This window comes from Chelonoidis abingdonii, chromosome 10, assembly GCF_003597395.2.
Source record: "Chelonoidis abingdonii isolate Lonesome George chromosome 10, CheloAbing_2.0, whole genome shotgun sequence".
NCBI classification, from domain to species: Eukaryota; Metazoa; Chordata; order Testudines; family Testudinidae; genus Chelonoidis; species Chelonoidis abingdonii.
In genome coordinates, this window is record NC_133778.1 from 28,409,413 (window position 1) to 28,429,450 (window position 20,038).

The 20,038-nt window shown below is 46.1% G+C and overlaps 3 protein-coding genes across 15 annotated transcripts in view; 2 read left to right on the forward strand and 1 right to left on the reverse strand.

Annotated features, from left to right (window-relative positions):
- The window catches only part of PMS1 (PMS1 homolog 1, mismatch repair system component), a 109,907-nt gene extending 90,088 nt beyond the window's left edge, over positions 1-19,819 (reverse strand). For 2 of the 8 annotated variants that reach the window (XM_032802616.2, XM_032802624.2), the window contains exon 1: positions 4,249-4,327. The gene's annotated coding sequence lies outside the window, so the exon portion shown is untranslated. Of the gene's footprint in view, positions 1-2,907; positions 3,066-3,943; positions 4,061-4,104; positions 4,328-19,766 lie in introns of those variants that run through there. The other 6 variants (XM_075070052.1, XM_075070054.1, XM_032802619.1 and 3 more) reach the window with 5 other exon arrangements.
- On the forward strand, positions 4,418-16,485 carry ORMDL1 (ORMDL sphingolipid biosynthesis regulator 1). Of its 2 annotated transcripts, none has more exons than XM_032802639.2 (4): positions 4,418-4,509; positions 8,739-8,918; positions 11,678-11,829; positions 14,295-16,485. In XM_032802639.2, the coding sequence occupies exons 2-4, from the start codon at positions 8,745-8,747 to the stop codon at positions 14,428-14,430; spliced, it is 462 nt and encodes a 153-aa protein (XP_032658530.1). In that variant the 5' UTR covers positions 4,418-4,509; positions 8,739-8,744; the 3' UTR covers positions 14,431-16,485. The 2 variants fall into 2 exon arrangements, with proteins under 2 accessions (XP_032658530.1, XP_074926164.1); XM_075070063.1 differs by lacking the exon at positions 4,418-4,509 and adding an exon at positions 4,777-4,869.
- A 44-nt stretch (positions 19,820-19,863) lies between the features above and the next one.
- Positions 19,864-20,038, forward strand: part of OSGEPL1 (O-sialoglycoprotein endopeptidase like 1) — a 29,587-nt gene continuing 29,412 nt past the window's right edge. For 2 of the 5 annotated variants that reach the window (XM_075070059.1, XM_075070060.1), the window contains exon 1: positions 19,864-19,959. The gene's annotated coding sequence lies outside the window, so the exon portion shown is untranslated. Of the gene's footprint in view, positions 19,960-20,000; positions 20,025-20,038 lie in introns of those variants that run through there. The other 3 variants (XM_075070061.1, XM_075070062.1, XM_075070057.1) reach the window with 2 other exon arrangements.

Below are 20,038 nucleotides of genomic sequence, written 5' to 3' on the forward strand. Positions count from 1 at the left end.
CCCCCACCCGCTGCCGATCAGCTGGATCTGCTGCTTGCCAGCAGGAGTAGGGGAGGAGGAGGGAGCCTCAGCACACTCGCAGTTCCGGGGAGGAGGAGGAGAAGGGAGGGGTGAGGCCTTGGGGAAGGGGCTGGAATGGGCCATACCCGCTTCAGCACCCTGCGTGAGCACCCCCAAGACCCCAGCCCACGCCCCCAGCCCCCTGCCCCCCCGATCGCTACACCCTGCTCACACCCCCCTGCCCTGACTCCTGCTCCTCCCCACCCAGCCCCCTGCACCCCCTCACACACATCCAGCCCCCTGTCCTGACCCCTGCACTCCTCTCACACCTTTCCAGCCCTGACCCCTGCACCCCTCACACCTCCCCTGCCCTGACTTCTGCACCCCCTCACATCCCCAGCCCCATCCTGAGAACCAAACAGGAGCTGCCCCATGTAAATGCTCCACACCCCAACCTCCTGCCCCAACCCTTAGCCCCCACCCTTGCCCTAGCTCCTGGCTAGACCCCACATCCGAACATTTTTTTACAATATTTGGAAAGATCATTAAGCGGTCCATCGAGACCCTCCGTGATTTTCAAGTGGTCTGTGGAAAAATAAGTTAGACTACAAGAACAATCAATGTACCTCACTTTATTTTCATTTACTTGCTATTTCTTATAGGAGGAGGATGGAAAAAAAAAGGATGAAAAAAAGGGGCAGGGGGAGATAAGGGAGAATGTTCTTTTCCTCTGCTGGGTCCCAAGGAGGAGCCCCAAAAATGAAGCTGAGCACAGGGCTGGGGGGCCCCACTAACTCTAAATCCACCACTGGCTGTTACATCACCTGGGCTGGGGATACTGTCAGGGCCAGTGTAACCACTAGGCGAACTAGGCGACTGCCTAGGGCGCCAAGATTTGAGGGTGCCAAAAAACGGTGCCCCCAAATTTTTTTTTTACACTATAATGAAGTCACATCTTACACAGGGGTTAGGTTCTAAAGTCACTGCATAAGAGGAAAATCACATATAGTGAAAATTACCATAAAGAACGGTATACACAGTATACATTAGAACAGGGGTCTTCAACCTACGGCAGGCATGCCAAAGGTGGCAAGCAAGGCAATTTTTTTTAATGGCAGGCTGCGCATCCTGGCCACCGTTGAGCCTGCTGCCGACCTGAGGTTCTGCTCACTCAGCCAGCAGCGGGCTGAGCAGGGCCAGCCGTGGGCCGGCTCCTGCCAGCCAGGGTCTTGGCCACTGGCCCCGCTCAGCCTCCTGCAGGCCTGGGTGAACCTAACCCCCATGTAAGATGTGACTCCACTGTATTTATTTTTGAAAATTTATAAGCGTTGCTCTGGCGGCAGAAGAGGTGTGGAGGGGGGCGCAAGGTGGAAGTTTTGCCTAGGGTGCAAAATATCCTTGCACCCGCCCTGGATACTGTGTCAGCTGATCCCCACAGTCTCCGACCTACCAGGGCAGTACAGCAGACATGGCCCTGCCCACTAGCTCCTCTCCACTCCCTCGCCCACCCACCACTTCCTCCCCCTCACCCCCCAAGGCTTAGCCCTCTTACTTTTAAAAATGATTGCTTGCCCCTCTCCCCCCCCTCAGGCTTTTCCAGCCCTGTTGCCAGGTATCCAGTTTTAAACTGGAAACTCCAGTAGAAAATGAGACCTGAGTGTCCAGTTAGCAGTGCTGACTGGAAACTAAATGTCCAGTTATAGAAGTAACCACATTAGCCTCCACTCCTCCCACTCCCAACACCCACCCCAAAGGGCTGGAAAAGAACCTGTCCTGCTGCTGTGGGAGGAAGGGCAGCTCAGTCCAGAGAGAGACAAAGAGAATGGGCTAAAACCGTGTAGGTACCCGTTCTATGTGGGCAGGGGCAGGGGGGATCCTGTTTACCCCCTCCCCAGCCCTGCCGTGCTTGCACTTTACCACGACCCCTCCCTTGCTCCAGAGACCAACCCTAGCTCCTGCCCCACTGTGCTTTTACCTCCAGCCCCTTTTACAATCATTCTCCAGGGGAGCCCACAAATATGTTTGGCGCCGGGCCCACAAAAAGTTAATCCGGCCCTGGACATGGGAGCAGTTCTGATGTGGCTCTGAGCTGCTAGATCAGAGGCGGGCAAACTTTTTGGCCTGAGGGCCACACTGGGTTTCCAAAATTGTATGGAGGGCTGGTCAGCGGAGGCTCTGCCTCCCCGACAGCCAAGTGTGGCCCGGCCCTGCCCCATATCTGACCCTCCTGCTTCTTGCCCCCTGCCAGCCTCCCCCGGACTCCTGTCCCATCCAACTCATCCTGTTCCCTGCCCCTGACAGCCCTCGGAATCCCTGCCCTTGACTGCCCCCTGCCACTCCATCCAACCTCTCCTCTCATTCCTGACTGCCCCCCTGAGACCCCAGCCCCATCAACCACCCCTTCTCCCTGACCATCCCCAGAACCCCTGCCCTTGCCTGCCCCCTGCCGCCCCATCTACCCACCCTCCTTCCCGACTGCCCCCATTCAACCCCTGTTCCCCACCCTCTGACCACCCCGACCCCTGTCGACACACACCCCTGACCACCACCCCGAACTTCCCTGCCCTCTATCCAACCCCTCCCTGCTCCCTTACTGTGCCTGGAGCACAGGTGGCTGGCAGCGCTACAGTCGCACCTCCCAGAGCACCAGGACAGGCAGCCATGCCGCCCGGCTGGAGCCAGCCACGCCACCACGCAGCACAGAGTACCAGGTCAGGCTGGGCTCTGCAGCTCCACTACCCCAGGAGCTCGCAGCCCCGCCGCTCAGAGCATTGCACGGGTGGCAGAGTGAGCTGACGCTGCGGGGGAGGGGAAACAGCAGGGGAGGGACCCGAGGTTGGGGGTAGCCTCCTGGGACAGGAGCTCAGGGGCCAGGCAGGAGGGTCCCGCAGGCCATAGTTTGCCCACCTCTGCCATAGATGAAGGGTTTCTTTCCTCCATATGAATACCCTTATAGAGAAAAGGGCATTTGGACTGGGCTGTGGAAAGAGGAGTGGTTTCTATGTATCAGTCACAGACACATCCCTTCAACCTGGGCATCCTTCTGCCTGTTCATTACGAGCAGACCGTCTTTAAATAAAAAAGACAAGATAATTTATCTCATAGGACAAGGGCAAAGATCAAAAGGTGGCAGAGCTGGACTCTGATGGTTAAACCATATACACTCAACCAAAGCAGGACATCTGTAGAAACTGGTTGAATTACAATTGTTGTTGTGAGGGTCATAAATTTGAATCTCTGGATTTCTGTTCATGGAAAATTTCAACCATAATGTTACTTTAACAGTATGTGTATGGGAAAGGGGAAAGGAGTTGTTACCCCATTAGCTGATAATACAGCATATATCTACTTCTAAGATAATCACTACAGCTGTGAGAACTTCATGCTTTGGAAAAACCGTTGCAAAAACTAACCATACACACAGGCCACTCTCAAATCTCTAGCCTGTTCTATTCTCTATAGATTATTATACCTCACCCATCACCATAGTGTCCGAGTGCCTTCCAGTGGTGTGTTTTTTAAATATAGATGCTGCTATGTGTTCGTTAGAGAGGGCAGGTCAAAGAAGTGCACCTATTACCTGGAGAAAAAGTTGGTGAAGGTTTGTAATGATCCTTAGTTCTTGGAAGCATTCATTCCTATGGTCTCAGACTGCCCTGAAAAAACTCTGTTTACTGCATTGTCTGCCCCCTCCCCTCCCTTCCCTCTTTTAAACCCACATTTACCTGCTTATCTCACAATCTAGCATCATTTCACTTGTACTGTGGTACCTTATTCAGATCCAAATGTGGAACGACACAAATGAAGTGACAGCGAATACCAGTGTCATTTTAAACTCCCTGCACTAGCAAATGAAACGTGCCCCCTTCAGCCTGTGCTCCCCTCTCCACCCCCTAGGCCTTGCTGAGGTTGAGGGATGTGACAGCATCACCCAGTTGTTCACCTCAGGCCTCGTTTCCAGAGGAGCTGGGGGAAGACCCACAACACCCGCTACATTCGGCGGAGGCTGCTCGGCGTTTCTGAACGTCAGACTCCTGAAGTCTCGCTGCCGGCCCTTCCCCCGGTGCCAGGCCAAGCACTTGTCTCTCCCCTTCCCGCTGTTACCTGTGGCCTGGCGGAGGCAAACAGCGACCCCAGACAAAACCCTGCTGCACGTGCAGCGCTAGAGCCGCCTTCCGGCCCAAAGATCAACCCACTGCCGCCTGCTTCCGGGCCACCCGCGCCTACAAGCTAGCGCCGCTCCATTACCTGCCGCTCCCGGCTCCCGCGTCCCGGCCCCGGAGTGCTCTGCAGCTCGGAAGGCCCCAGGGCGGAGCGGCCGCCCTGCCTCGCTGCTGGCCCCGCCTCCCCCAGCCTGCACCACTGGGCGGCTGGCGTGTACTGCAGCAGCGCCGCGCTCCGCAGCGGGCAGCCCGCCGGAGAGCTGGTCGGGAGAAGCGCGCTGGGCAGCGGGGAGATCGGTTCGGTTCGGTTCGGTTCGGCGCCGCGGAGGGGAAGCGAGCCCAGGCGGTAGGTCCCCTCTTACTGTGGGTCGGACGGAGCAGTGGGGAGGAGGGTTGTGCCCAGGGGAAAGGGGGCTGCCGTAGTTGTGCGAGCTGGTTTGTGTACATCCTAGATCCAGAGGGCCCCACAAAGAGGGCTGCACTGCTCGGGTAACAAAGCAGCAGCAGGCCCCTGCACACACACAATCGCTTGCACTGGGGCTTGGATAGGGGCCTACCCCTGTTTTTCTATCAAGGCTCCTACTTTTCAGTGCATAGGATCTCTGCTCTGCAGCAAATGGATCTAGCTTGCTTGCGGGCTTCGACGTCTGCCTTTTCCTTGATTGTATGTCAGATTGGCCACGATGGACCAGAAAACGAAACGAAGGTGACGTTTTCCGATTCACACTGAATGCAAATAGCTAGAGTGGCTATTGTTTGTGAGTGAAGCTGCTTTGTAGAGAGAGTGTGTGTAATCTGCCATGCCGCAATCAGCAAAATAGCGACGATGCATGCATGATACGTTGGATTTTTTTGTTTGTTTTGGGGGGGCGGGGGAAGTAAAGGGTTTTACCCGTATCTGCCTCTCAGTTGGGATATAGAGTAGCTGGCCTCTTGTTTTAACAGGGAACTCATTGCGATTATATGATGGAAGGATAGATAGCCCTCTTTTCAACGATTGGAGCCTGTCTTAAAAACTCTGTATTCACGTGGTCAAGAACTAAAGCATTTTACAGGCCTGGGGACACTTACTGTGTTCTGAAACGTTTTAAAATTCCGTGGCCAGATTCTAACCTCTAGTACCCTGAAGACTGTATCTGGAGTTAATTCCATTGGCTTCACTGGGTTTGCTCTGGATTCAGGCAGGTGTGACATTAGAATCCGATCTCTCTTTGGTAAATTGTGACGATGAAGTTGGAAGGGGCAAAAAGAATTGAGCAACACTTAACCTGGTAAATGGCTTTTCAAGCAGATTAACTGTAGCAGTGATCACTATATGTGTGTATGGATATGTGAGAAGAACATAAGAACGGCCATACTGGGTCAGATCAAAGGTCCATCTAGCCCAGAATCCTGTCTTCTGACAGTGTCCAATGCCAGGTGCCCCAGAGGGAATGAACAGAACAGGTAATCATCAAGTGATGCATCTTCTGGCAAACAGAGGCTAGGGACATCATCCCTGCTCATCCTCGCTAATAGCCATTGATGGATCTATCCTCCATGAATTTATCTAGTTCTTTTTTGAACCCTGTTATAGTCTTGGCCTTCACAACATCCTCTGGCAAGGAGTTCCACAGGTTGATTGTGCGTTGTGTGAAAAAATACATCGTTTCATTTGTTTTAAACCTGTTGCCTATTAATTTCATTTGGTGGCCCCTAGTTCTTGTGTTATGAGAAGGAATAAATAACACTTCCTTATCCACTTTCTCCACACCAGTCATGATTTTATAGACCTCCATCATATCCCCCGTTAGTCGTCTCTTCCAAGCTGAAAAGTCCCAGTCTTATTAATCTCTCCTCATACGGCAGCCGTTCCACACCCTAATAATTTTAGTTGCCCTTTTCTGAACCTTTTCCAAGTCCCATATATCTTTTTTGAGATGGGGCGACCACATCTGCGTGCAACATTCAAGATGTGGGCGTGCCATGGATTTATATAGAGGCAATATGATATTGTCTGATTTATTATTTATCCCTTTCTTAAGGACGGTGGGAATTGTTTTGCTTTTAAACATTCTGTAATTGTTTTTTCATTAATCGGATCTTAATGTGAAGTTTCTGTTTTACAGTTGTGCTGTACTGTTCCCTAAGTTTCTGGCTGGCTTGGAAAAGCCCTTGCTGCAGCATGGTACCAAAAGGGGTTAAAAAAAAAAAAAGTCAATAGCACTAAATCACTTCTGCCCCATTTATCCCTGCCCAGCCTCAACACCCAACATGGGAGAGGCAGCATCAGCATGTGGACTAGAAACACAATTTGCCTTAAATATATGCTGAAAATAGAGCTAACAATTAGAGTTTGACTAGGAGGTCTCTTGGTCAGGGGTCATCTGTAAAAGAAAAGGAACTATAGTCCTACTTGTCATACTGAGGGGATGGGACCTAGAGTCCCTGAAATCAGAGGACCAACTAATTCCTTTTTCATTCTGAGCCAGTAAACTGCATGGAATTCAAGTTTACCATATGCATCTTTCGGCTGACTCCTTGGAACTGAGCTCTCACCAGCTTGCATTGACAATGAAAAACATGAGGCTTTTCATAAGAGTACGGATTGCACTATTTTCACTGCCTAATATATCCTCTTTCCCCTCAGTTCCCCAAGGATGGTCACCTCTCATATGCGCATCTCATACACCTTTTTCTGAAATGTGCTGGTTGCCATTTGGCTACTGCCTTCCACTCTAGAGGTGGCTGCCTTTCTGTGGTGCGGCATGTAGAACTTTAAAGTGCATTGATATGAAAAATTATACTATTTTATATCCATTAATAGTTTATAAAGAATAGTTTATCCATTGTGTTTCATTCCCCTTAAAAAGTTTCAATGTGCCAAAATATGGCTTGGATTCTGGCCAGAACCAGGAGGTATACCAGATGTGATATACCAGAGCTCATCTTTGTGGGTGAGAGTGTGTGTCTCTTAGCAAGCTGAAATAAGAAGACATTGCAGAGGCAAAGACCTGGGTGATTTCTACAATTTATATACAGTACTAGAACAATCTGGATTCTCCTCTTAAACTGTGTTGTTGATGGTGGGGACCACTATCACATTTGTAGGCAGAGAGTGTTTCTGATTTGAGCGTTGTAATTCATCCTTTGCATGTGCAGATTTGGAAATAGGTTTGTGTAAGAATGCACTGCAAACAGCATCACCCCAGATGAATCTGTGGTTTGCAAGATCGATTGATCTATCTATCTATAATCTTGCTAGGCTGATAACTTCAGTTAGCCTGTTTTAGGTGGAAAGAAATATATTTTTCTTGGAAATGAATAGAAGTAGTTCTAGCCTTGCAGGCCATGGCAGCATTTTTGTAAACAAGTGGTGGATAAAAATGGAAGAAGTCATTTTAGTACCCAGGACCAATGGTGTTGGGCAGAGGAGGGCAGGGACTTCTCCAATAAATACAATCTGCTACACCTCAGGTGCCTCACAGGCAAATAATTAAAACTTAAATATTAAAATTATTGTGAAGGACTTTTCACTTAGAGATCTCAAATCACTTTGCAAATATTAAGCCAAACAAAACCCAGTCAGTTAGGAAAACTGAGGTGCAGAATGCTTGAGTTATTCTAATAGCTGAATCATGAAGTTGTGGTTGGGTGTTTTTAGTTTAGTTTTGTTTTTTTAAGTAACAAATTGCAAATCCCAGTGGTAGTTGAACCTGGTTATAGCTACAAGCATGGCTGAGAGGTCTTTTTGTTTAGACTATTTCCATCACTTCACACTGATTCAGCTGACATTGCACTCTTCAGAGTGATGTTTGGAGGGTGTGGTGTGGATGACTGTTGATTTGTGTGTGGGTTATGTTGCACTGAGAGAGTTGTATAGATTTGTGCGGGTGGAGAATGAGGGGTTTGTGCTGCATGTGTTGGGTGTTTGTGTCTAGGGAGTGGTGCTGGAAGATATGTGTTGATTTGTGTGGGTGGCAGTTGGATGCATAGGTGTTGCAGTTGGGACAAATATTCTACCATGCATGCAGTCTCCCTCATACAACCTAATGAAATTGTCATATGCAAATTTTCTGTATAGTAAGGGTGGTGACCAGTTGAATTACCTATGATGTAACAATAGTCTCTAGGGCACTTGGCATAACATACATACAAGTCATACTGTAGCTGTACACCACATAGGTGTAATTCGTAAAGTTAAAATGGGTGAGAACTTAAGAATTGGACAGTAACAGACCATGAATCCCAGCGATGACTCAACCAGGGAATATTATGAACTTCAGCCGTGGTTGTAACTGTTTCCATCACTACATACTGACTCTTTGGACATTCTCGGCTTCAGAATGATAGTCCTCAAATCTTGTTGTATAGATATTCAAGATCAAACTGAGTCAATGCCAGAAGACAGAACTCTTGACTTCAAAGTCCTGTGTTCTACCCAATACATGTGCTCTTTCTAGCTATGTTACCCCATTATAGATTATTTATAATAATAGTCTCTCTCCTGGTCTTAAAATTAGATGTGGGATATACTGAATATCTCTAATATATGAATCCTGTGATATCAGTCTTCATGCAATTTTATTTTTATAGAGCAAAATGAACGTAGGAGTTGCCCATAGTGAGGTAAATCCAAACACTAGGGTGATGAACAGTCGTGGAATGTGGCTGACATATGCACTTGGAGTTGGTATGCTTCATATTGTTTTGCTCAGCATTCCCTTCTTCAGTGTTCCTGTTGCATGGACTTTAACAAATGTGATTCACAATCTGGTGAGTACAGAGCTCTGTCTTGTAACATACATTAAGAAATTAGCTGGCATTTATGTATGTACGTATATATGTTTGTGTGATGTAGAAGATGAAAAAGATACAATCAACTCTTGGTGGTATAGACAGTGAAATCCTAAGTGGCCAAACTGTCTTATCTTCTGCAGTAAACTTATTCACAATCCAGAGTGTTAGGCATTTACAGTGGAAGGAACAATAGGTTACTGTTTTTAACAAGGGCAAAAAAACAGAGAAGGTAAAAGATGGAATTATTGATTTTAGTGTTCAACCAAATGCCTTTGAATCAGGGAAACCGTTTAAAATGTTTTTAAAAGCTTTTAGAAAATTAACCAGAATGTTACAAAGCAAGCCAATTGGCATTTATGATAATAACTATGCACTCTGTTCTATTTGTAAGTAGATAAGCCTTAAATATTAGTGTGAGTAGCACACACATTGAGGAGAACATACTCTGTGTGTAACCCCCTGGTATTTGCTATTAATCTAGCAGAAGAACTCTGACGCAACAGAAAAAAAAATACAGCATTTTATACATTATTAGGATGGAAACATCTGCTGGGCTTTATGCTTCTTGTTTACACTTTGGAAGAAGGGATTATATTAGTTCTCCATAATTTAAAAAGAAACCCCTATCTTCACACAGGGCCTGATCCAACCTTCACTGAAAGCAAAAGAAAGGTAACTGACTTCAGTGGACTTTCATTCATGATTATAATTAAACTATTTGACCCAGATCCTGAAAACACTTAAGCAGTAATTCAGTGGTACTACTGATTTGTATAAAATTACTCTCGTGCATAAGTGTTTGCCCACTGAGAGCCTTGAAAAATAATTCTCGTAGAGTCATAGAATTTAAAGATGGAAGATGATCTAGTGGTCCCGAGTCTGACCTCCTGGATATCACAAACCACCACCATCATTCAGCATCTGTGCACTAAACCCAATAACCAAAATTAGACCAAAGTATGACAGCCCATAGGAGACTAGACTGTTATGTGCCACAGGCAGAGAGTAAGAGGGACTGAGGTGCACCAGTGCTCAAGGCCTCCACAATGGCAGGGAAATTATTAAGTGAGATATACCCAGATAATCTGGGCAACTGACTCACACCCACATGCTACAGGGAAGGCAAAAACCCCCAAAGTCACTGCCAACCTGACATGAAAAAAATGCCTTTTCTTTTTACTCAAACTGCCTTTTCTGCCTTAGGATGCCATAATTTTGCAGTGATCATTTAAAATTTATAGATGTGAGTATAAATGTTATGTCAGGGTTAGAGAACCAGGAGCCACAGTCCATCAGCTTGTGGCATAATTGAGATTCATTTATCTAGCATTCTGAGACCAGCAACAACCCACTATCAACAATAGGGGCATGTCTATACATACAGCACTCCTGTTGGTGTAATATAACCACCTTAGTGAGCAGTGGTAGCTGTGTCAGTGGGAGTTGGTGTAACTTACTTCGCTCAGGGGGGTGATTTATTCACACGCTTGAATGACATAAGTTATGCCAACATAAGCTGTAGTGTAGATATGGCCTAAGACTTTTCCCTAGATAGTGGCAAATCATGTAAAGATTGCTATCCTAAAAATGCAGCGTGAGCATAGTTCTATTCAAGGGCTCATTTTACTAACTCGACCAGGATCGGCAACCTTTGGCACACGGCCTGCCACAGTAAGCCCCCTAGTGGGCCAGGGCGGTTTATTTACCTGCTGCGTCCACAGTTGGCCGTTCCAGGCCAATGGGGGCTGTGGGAAGCGGTGCGGGCAAAGGGATGTGCTGGCCGCTGCTTCCAACAGCCCCCGTTGGCCTGGGATGGCGAACCGTGGCCAGTGAAAGCCGCGGACACAGCAGGTAAACCGTTTCGGCCCGGCAGGGGACTTACACTGGCAGGCTGCATGCCAAAGGTTGCTGATCCCTGGACTAGTCTAAAAGTTACCAGGGGGGCTTCATCACATTCTCTTCTTCACAACTGACTTTAATATTGTGTTTTATGACTACTGATTAGCAGCCCTGAACTTGTTAGAGCTCTTACTTACAGTCTGTTCCATCATCTAATTTTTGCTGTGTAATCTACTGCAGTGCTTCTCAAAGCCGGTCCGTTGCTTGTGCAGGGAAAGCCCCTGGCGGTCCGGGCTGGTTTGTTTACCAACCACGTCCGCAGGTTCGGCTGATCGCGGCCCCCACTGGCTGCGGTTTTCAGCTCCAGGCCAATGAGGGCCGCAGAAAGGGCGGCCAGCGCATCCCTCAGCCCGTGCCACTTCCCACAGACCCCATTGGGCTGGAGCGGCGAACTGTGGCCCTTGGGAGCACGATTGGCTGAACCTGCCGATGCGGCAGGTAAACAAACTGGCCCAGACCGCCAGGGGCTTTCCAGGCACAAGCGGCAGCCTGACTTTGAGAAGCACTGATCTAGTGGATAGGCCATGAGATTGGGAACCAGGAATCTTTGGTTCTAATCCTGGCTTTGCAAGTGACCTGCCGACCTTGAGCAAGTCACTTCACTTCTTTGTGTGTCTTTCTCCTTCAGCCCTCATGGCCCCTTCGCCCTGTTTCTATGCTTTGTGTGTCCAGGTTGCAAGCTCTTCATGGCACGAACTCTCTTACTATGTGCCTATACCTGTACCTAGCACAATATAGCTCTGATTGGGGCCCTGAAGAGGCTACAGTAATGCAAAACATTAAATAATAATAATAATAATAATAATGCCACTTTTTACAAAAATTTCTTTTGCCAGGGAATGTATGTATTCTTACATGCAGTAAAGGGAACTCCTTTTGAAACACCTGACCAGGGGAAAGCCAGGCTGCTAACACACTGGGAGCAACTGGACTATGGAGTACAATTTACATCCTCACGAAAATTCTTCACAATCTCTCCAATAATTCTGTGAGTTCTGAACTATTAGAATGATTCTGTCTCATGTGTGTACTTGAAATTTAATATTATATATGTATATTTGGAATAAAAACCTTCAATTAATCAATTAGTGGTACTTTACATCTGTTAAATCTTTTTCCTAATTTATTTTTGTTTCTATTTGATAGATTTAGAGAGCGTGTGTTTGGAGATTAAATTAGTTTACAGTCATTCTTTTCCATGCAGTTTTGAACCCCGTTATTGAAATAGAGGCCCAATTTAGCAAATATTAAAAAGCAAAAGGGTCTGTAGAATTGGGCTCTTTATGAAGCTTAACAGTACATTTTCCTCAGAGTACCATGTGCATGCTGAAAACAGTAACTCGAGTCTCAGCATTTGTGATTTTATCTTTTGTAAGCATCCAAAGTGCCTAGCTCACATTTTCTATGAACTTTGCCATACTCTTAATGAGTCAGATCCATAGCACTTCATGTCAGTTTTCCATTCTGCTAGTAGGACTGTTTCTATTTACACAAGTTATGTAACAGTGTAAATACAATTGATTAGAAACTTCACACACCCCAGCCAGTGTTGGTGGAATTGTAACTGCAACAAATATGCAAATAGAAGGAAAGTCAGTTAAGTACTAAGGGACCAGTCCTACAAAGTGCTAAGCCACACTTGCAGGATCATGTCCTACACCACATTTGAAAAAGTAATCAGACACCTAGTAGCCCAAGGACTGAATTTACTAGTAAGCAGCCAGATTTAGTGATAAGTTGCCAGCAGCAAGATCCCAGGACAGTGTGCTGATGAGAGACCTATCTTTGTCCCCAGCTGCTGAGAACCAAGGAGCATGCCAGGATTCCTAGCTGCTCAGGGCCTCCAGAGGCTTATAAGGAAGATGGCTAGTTGTTTTTGATAAAACTTGAAGGTTCCTTCTGCTTTTCTGGCTCTTGGGGGGGGAAAAGGTCTTTCTTGCTGTTCTCCACCTTAGATCCTCCTGGGGGATAGGATGCACACTGCCCATTTCCTCCCTAGCCTTCTAGGGGAACAAAGTCTGTGCCAATCTGCCCCATCCTAGAGACTGTTTTTTTCTGCCCCCTCCTCCCTACCTCATATTAGTCCAATACCTGCCTCTGGTTGTTCATAGACTTTCTAAGCATCAGCTGAATGAAATCGACCCGATTCTATCCTCAGGATGCTAAGTTGCAGCAATAAAACATCTCAAAGTCTTGCTATAGTTGTCCTCTTCTACAGCTTGTAAAAGGTGTTAGCAGCAGCAGCAGCAGCAGCAGCACTGCGCTGCCGGCAGACTTGGAACGAGAACTCTACATTGGTTCATATTTAGAAGGCTATTTCAAAATCATCTGGGCAAGAAACTTCTTAAATTTTTAACACTACTACACAGAAACAGATGTCAGAGTCTTCTCTATTTTTTCAGGGAAAGCCTACCACTTGCAAGACATGGCAAGAATGCAAGAGCATTTTTCGAGCCCTGGCTTGCACAATATGTAAAAACATCCTATTACACCCCTTTAGGCAAAGAATACCCTCCTCCCCTCCCCAAAAGGAAACTCACAATATCACTTTGTTTTGTGGCTCTTTTTAGCAAAGAAGTAGACTGTAACAACAGAAAAAGGGGTGAGAATACAGGTTCAATAAAAGTGTGAGATAGCTGGCAAAAAGCTGGAATCTATGGCATGCTCTCTAACTTTTCCAGTTGAACTGGTTGTCAGCTAGCTAAATTACAATAGCAAACTTGCAATGGAAACATCAAAAGGGTTGCAGGCTTTTTTTTAATACTTTGCTGACTGATCACCAGTATACTCAACTTCAGTGTCCTCTCTGCTTTAGAGTAGGGGTTCTCAGACTTTTGTACAGTGACCCCTTTCACACAACAAGCTTCTGAGTGCGACCCCCCCCTTGTACATTAAAAACACTTGTTTATATACTTAACGCCATTATAAATGCTGGAGGTAAAGTGGGATTTGGGGGAAGGCTGACAGCTCACGACCCCCCATGTAATAACCCCATGACCCCCTGAGGGGTCCCAATCCCCAGTTTGAAACCCCTGCCTTAAAGGACTTCAAATGCCTGGTCACTGAGTTTAATTAATATTTATGAGAAATTTATTTAGGTTAAAATATAAAACTGCCACCACCTTGTGCCACTTAAAACCTGAGTTCTCAGCTGGCCTTATAACTTTTGAGTTTCAGAACCTCAGGTTGAAAGGGTAGGGGAGGGAAAATCTAGCTTTTGCTTTTCTAAACCCTGACCCTAGGGTTGTGGGAGAAAGATACTGGGGCCATAATTTGGTGAAAGTATAAAAGCATCTTAAAGCGGGAGAAATGTTTCTGTTCTGTCCTTACCCCACTCCCCAAATCCTTGGAATCCATTCTTAGTCCCGTGATGACTTTACAATTTTTTAAAATTCTCTTCATTTAACAAAAACCAAGATTTGTCAGCTCTCTTTACTCCCTTTGTTTCTGCAGGTATTTCCTGGCAAGCTTCTATACCAAGTATGATCCAGCACACTTCATCCTAAACACAGCTTCTCTCCTGAGTGTGCTTATCCCCAAGTTGCCACAGCTTCATGGTGTAAGAATCTTTGGCATCAACAAATACTAATCGGGAGACGTGAAACTGAAGCATTCTGACCAAAACCTGCCATGGCTACTGCTTTTTTTCAGGTGAAGGAATGGGTAGTCTGCTGTGCCATTTATCTAGTAACATACAATGAGATACTTTCACACCTGAGATCTAATTGCTACTACTTGGGATGCTATTTGGAAGACCAGTAGACTTTTACAGGAAGATGCTTCTAAGTATTTAATGTGAATGGTAAATCTTTCAGAGAGAGATTTTCCGTGAGGAACTGGGCAGGCCCAGCTCTAAAACTTAATCGGCACTAAGAGAATACATATGCCCAGCCGACATAAGTGACTTGCAAAGAAGGTGTGAATAACTTAGTTGAAATGTAGGGGCAATTTTCACAAATCATCCAGATAGCCATAGTAAAAGCAAAGCAAGTTAATATGTAAACCCAGAATCCTCTGTTGAAGAACTGGTGAGGCCTCATGCTTAGATTATGTGAAAGTAGCCAGTTACTGCTTTTGGATTACGTATAAATGGTTCACTTTTGCCAGTTTAAGGGTTGTCTGTCTACCTCTAGGTGTTGCCAACATAGTTTTTTTTTTTTTTAATCTGGCAGCTGCTGTGATCTAATGGAATACTTTTATGTCTATCTGTTCCTTAGTTACAAAGACATCTCCAGTCGTATATGTCAACTCAGGGGATTTCTGCATCAGCTTGCTAGCCTACTTTTCATATATTAATGAAATGTGTCAACATTGTTTTATTTTTTACTTTCCAGACAGGGCAATCTGTTTTGAGAAACTAAAGCACAAAATTTCTAAAAACAGAAAACTTCTCATGGTGTAGATATGAGCAGTCTTCTTTATTTGACTGGTAGGCCATGTTTTAGTGGTTAAGAGGTCTGTAATGGCCTTTTTTTTTTTTTTTAGAGGAGAGGCAGTCCAGTTTTTCAGGTTGCTGGAATATCCCACAGAAACCACTTTCTCTAGCTAGTTAAATCGCCAAGTAAAAGCCCAAACTGGTGGTGGGTAAACAGCCAAGCTATAGATCTTACCTGTATGGTCCAGCAGAAGAAAATGTAGATGTTTGCCTTTCCTGGAACACCTTGACAAGAAGTTCAAGAAATCTGCATTTCAAGGTTGACTCCACTACTGTATAGTACTGTACCACCCTTGTGGATAATCAGCTCTGTGATTAGAGTGATGGATGTTTATGTTGAGGCCTCAGCATTTAGTTTTGTGTCTTGAAAAAGAGAGATCCTGTAAGATATGCGCAGTAATTGCCAAGTGAAAGCAGCTTACCACATTTTGAACTGGCTTGGATGCGGGGGGGCAGGAACTTCTTTGGGTTACCATAAGAACTGTCCTTTAAGAGCATGGCCCTAGTTTAAGCCTTGGCTACAGGGATTGTACAGGATGTGTTCATGCAGTAAAATCAACACCTATATAAAGACTTGCCTTGCAAAATTCAATCAAGTGTTTAGCCACTGGTGGGTGTATTTGTCTCCCTTATTAGGAGAATTTTTCTGGCTACTTTGGCTGATGGAAGATTGGCTGTAGTTTGTCAGCAATGAGCTATGAAACTTCATAGCAACTGAATGGCTCATATGAACAGACGAATCTTCAAGTTAAACTAATAATTATGAACATAAAGTGATAACTGGCTACTTTAAAAAAATCAAGTTTGCTTCATAGGGCTATGCTAGCTCTCTGAAAGTGTCTTGTTTTTGAAAATAATGTTTTATGTAAAGGATAAGTGATAATGACTTTGAGACTGGGAATCATATCAGCATTGTACTTTGTACTTTTGTTCATTTTAGCAAAAAATTTACAACTGGTGATGTGCTTTTGTAAATAGATCGTTGATAGTAACGTAGGACTAGTGTTTGAAACACTATGTAAAACTTCCCTAGAATTGAATAGGAAAACCTTTTCAATAATTGTGCAAGACATCACTGTAGTAAGCTTTTTCCTTTTCTCCTCAGATACTTTTTTCCCCCAATGGCTTACATGGTTTACAGAATTTAAAATAACTTGCCCTATGATGGTTTTATTTCTTTGTAGTATAAAACAAGTTGTTCAAAATACACATCTGCCTTTATTATCTCCTCTGTAAGAACATAACACTGTTACATGGTACATTTTACTCCAGCCAACTGTTCAGTTGATGAGGAAGCATTAACACACACACTCTACTTCTACCTGTGTAATTTCTACAGATAGCAGTTAAGGGTCTTGTCTCTTTGCATCACATACATTGTACGGTACAACTGAATGATTATATAAGCACATGAAGAAAATAAAACTAGTATTGAGTCTACTTCCAAGTTATTAAACACACTTTAATGGGGCAGAGTTGTCAAGGATTAAAAAGCTTACGTGGGAGCCTTTTTAATTCAAGTGCCATCTCAACTCTCAGTCTTTCCATATCTATGCAAAAAACCAAACAAACATGAAAGTAAGGGACAAGTATAATACTGATTACATGGATGGAACTCATCTGGAAGCTTTTGGCATATCAATATACAATAGGGAGAGCTAGTACCTATGGTTAAGGTTACCCTGCACTGTTTTAAGATTCTTATTGCAGGTATAGGTCTTTCCTTTATAAAATCCTGTGCTTCAGCCTGAATGGTTGAAGCTTGACAACTTCTGCAACAAATGAGGCAGGGCTTTACAGAAACTATCCTCATTCACTACTCACACATGATTCTTTGTACGCTCTCCATCCTATGCATTGAATGAGGCAGAGGCCTTGTGGGATAAATAGGATGTGGTGATGTACTGAGGACTGTATCATAATGGATATGCATAAGGGGGGAAACTATGATTGCACATGAAACTTTAACTCTGATATTTCCTAACTTCTGAGTGCTTGACTTTGCAACATTAACTTTCTTTTAATGTATTTTTAAAATACAGTAAATGCATAAATACAATGTACACTAACTTAACTAATGTAAATTCTCACAGCCTTTGTAAATTCAACTTTCTTCATAGTTATCTTCTCTATGCAAAATTCTAAGCATCACAGAATATCAGGCTTGGAAGAGATCTCAGGAGGTCATCTAGTCCAACCCCCTGCTCAAAGCAGGACCAATCCCCAGACATTTTTACCCCAGTTCCCTAAATGGCCCCTTCAAGGATTGAGCTCATAACCCTGGAGTTAGCAGGCCAATGCGCAAACCACTGAGCTATTCCTCCTTCAATCGTTCCTGCCATAAAGCCCATGACTAAGGCCAGGTCTACACTGCGACTTTAAATCGGTTTAATGGCCGATATACCGATTTACCGCTATATCCGTTCACATGACGTCGTCATTAATATCGATTTTACCGCCTCCTTAAATCGATTTCGGAACTCCTCCCAAACGAGAGGAGTAGCGCTAAATTCGATAGTGATAACTCGGATTAGGGTTCGTGTGGACGGAAATCGACGTTATTGGCCTCCGGGCGGTATCCCAGAGTGCACCACTGACCGCTCTGGACAGCAATCTGAACTCGGATGCAGCGGGCAGGTAAACAGGAAAAGCCCCGCGAACTTTTGAATTACATTTCCTGCTTGCCCAGCGTGGAGCTCTGATCAGCACGGCTGGCGATGCAGTTTGAAATCGAAAAAGAGCTCCAGCATAGACCGTACGGGAGATACTAGGTCTGATCGCTGTATGGGGAGACAAATCTGTTGTATCCAGCTCCGTTACAGAACACGAAATGCCAAAGCGTTTGAATAAAAAACTCCAGGATACACAGCGCTGTGTGACAAGCGTAACGGGAAGCCAGAGACTCAAATGGACGCTCATGAAGGGAGGGAGGGGGTACTGAGGACTCCCGCTATCCCACAGTCCACAGCAGTCTCTGAAAATTATTTCCATTCTTGGCTGAGCTCCAAATGTCTGTAGGTTCAAACACAGTGTCTGGCGTGGTTCAGGGAACAGCTCCTCAGTTTATTCCCCCCCCCCACCAAGTGAAAAAAAAGGGAAAGATTGCTGTGCTATGGCGTTTGCTCAATGCACTCTACGAAAAAGGCGCCAAAGGGTTGTCTGCTGCCTTCACAAAGGGAGGGGTGAGGCTGTACCCAGCACCACTCGGGGCAATGTTTTCTGCCCCATCAGGCACTGTGCTCTCAACACGGAAGTGGGAACTATGGGATAGCTGAGGAACAGCTACCCACAGTGCACCGCTCCTTAAATCGATGGTAGCCTTGGACCAGGGACGCAAGCAATCGATTTTGTGATTGCACTGTGGATGCGCAAACCCGATTTTATAACATCGGTTTTGTAATATCGGTTTAAACTACTTCGAATTAATCGTGCAGTGTAGACGTAGCCTAATACTAGAACAGTAACCTAACAAATTTTAAGTTTACATAAAAAGCTGTAACTTGAAACCATAATCTTGATCACACAGTACATGATATTCTATATCTTGTTTAAAGTGCAAGTTCTTGAGGCAAGGAGTATATCCTCCTTTATGTTGAATATAAAATCCAGAAACTGAAACCAAGACACAGGACAGTGAGTTGGTATGAAGTACTGTAAGTTTTTGAAATGAGACATTAATATTCAAAAGAACTTAAAAGGGAACCAGCTTTGAACAGTCAGCCAAACATCATTGCTTTCAACTGCTTGCTGCTGCTGCTGCGCATTTTGGAGCAATGGACACGATTAACAGCCTCAGCAGGGGCAGAATAAATCTGGACCATCGCTGATGTGCCCTTTGGGTGGTTGGAGGCAGGCAGCCAGTGCTCACCTAGGCTCTGAGGCGGTGGTCTGTTATCAGTGCTGCATAGCCTGCTGCACTACAGCAGCCTCAGTCCGAGGGGGCTGTGCACGGAGAGCACAGCTACAGAAGTGGCATTGAAAGCTGCACTGAATGGCGTCGGCCTCTGGAAAAGCAGAGGATGAGCGTGCTCGTGTGAGTGCGGCGCCAAGCCTAACGGAACCGGGATCCGTCCCTGGTGCAGCGGTGAGCGCCACTACACAGGCCCAGCAGAGCCAGCGCGCGCTAGAAGCAGCCTAAGCAATTGCTTAAGGCCTCGAGCAGCTCAAGGGAGCCCATTATATTCCTCCTTAGGCCCCGCACTGGTATGGCGCTGGGTCCTGTGCTGGCCTCTCGCCGCCCCTCTGCAGCACCGTGGAGCGCAGGTGGAGAGGCGGGCGGCAGAGGTGCCGGCGGGGCGGGGGAAGAGGCTGAGCCCTACCCCCAGGGCCTGGCATCTGTGTCTGTTCCGGCCCGGGCCGCCCGGTGGGGCAGCCCAGTACCCCCGCCATCGCTACGGGCGGCGTTACGCCGCTGCGCCCGCCCCGACGCCTGCTCTGGCGCGCCAGCTGACGCCCGGGGATTAACAAAGATGGCGCCCGTGGCTACTTACCTCCTGGTCTTTCCTTCTAGTTGCCTGGACCAAAGATGGCGCCAGCGAGCGGTTCCCTGCCTCTCCTTTCCATTGGCCCAGCTTTACCATGTGACCAGGCCTGGGCCGCTTGCTCTTACGGGGAGGCCGGTTTTAACCCTTGCGGGACAGAAGCCGCTGGATCTTGCCGCAGAAGCGGGACAAGAAGCACAAAGTAAAGGGGAGGAGGGTGTCTCTGTGTCGGGGCGGGAGGGTGAAGACGGATGAAACCGAGGCCAAGTGAAGCGGAACCT

Bases quoted from the DNA above. Each gene is read 5' to 3' on its own strand.
- ORMDL1 (XM_075070063.1), top strand. From the start codon at position 4,780: ATGGATCTAGCTTGCTTGCGGGCTTCGACGTCTGCCTTTTCCTTGATT. The intron at 4,870-8,738 runs GTGACGTTTTCC...TTATTTTTATAG, and splicing joins GACCAGAAAACGAAACGAAG to AGCAAAATGAACGTAGGAGT. The intron at 8,919-11,677 runs GTGAGTACAGAG...TTCTTTTGCCAG, and splicing joins CAAATGTGATTCACAATCTG to GGAATGTATGTATTCTTACA.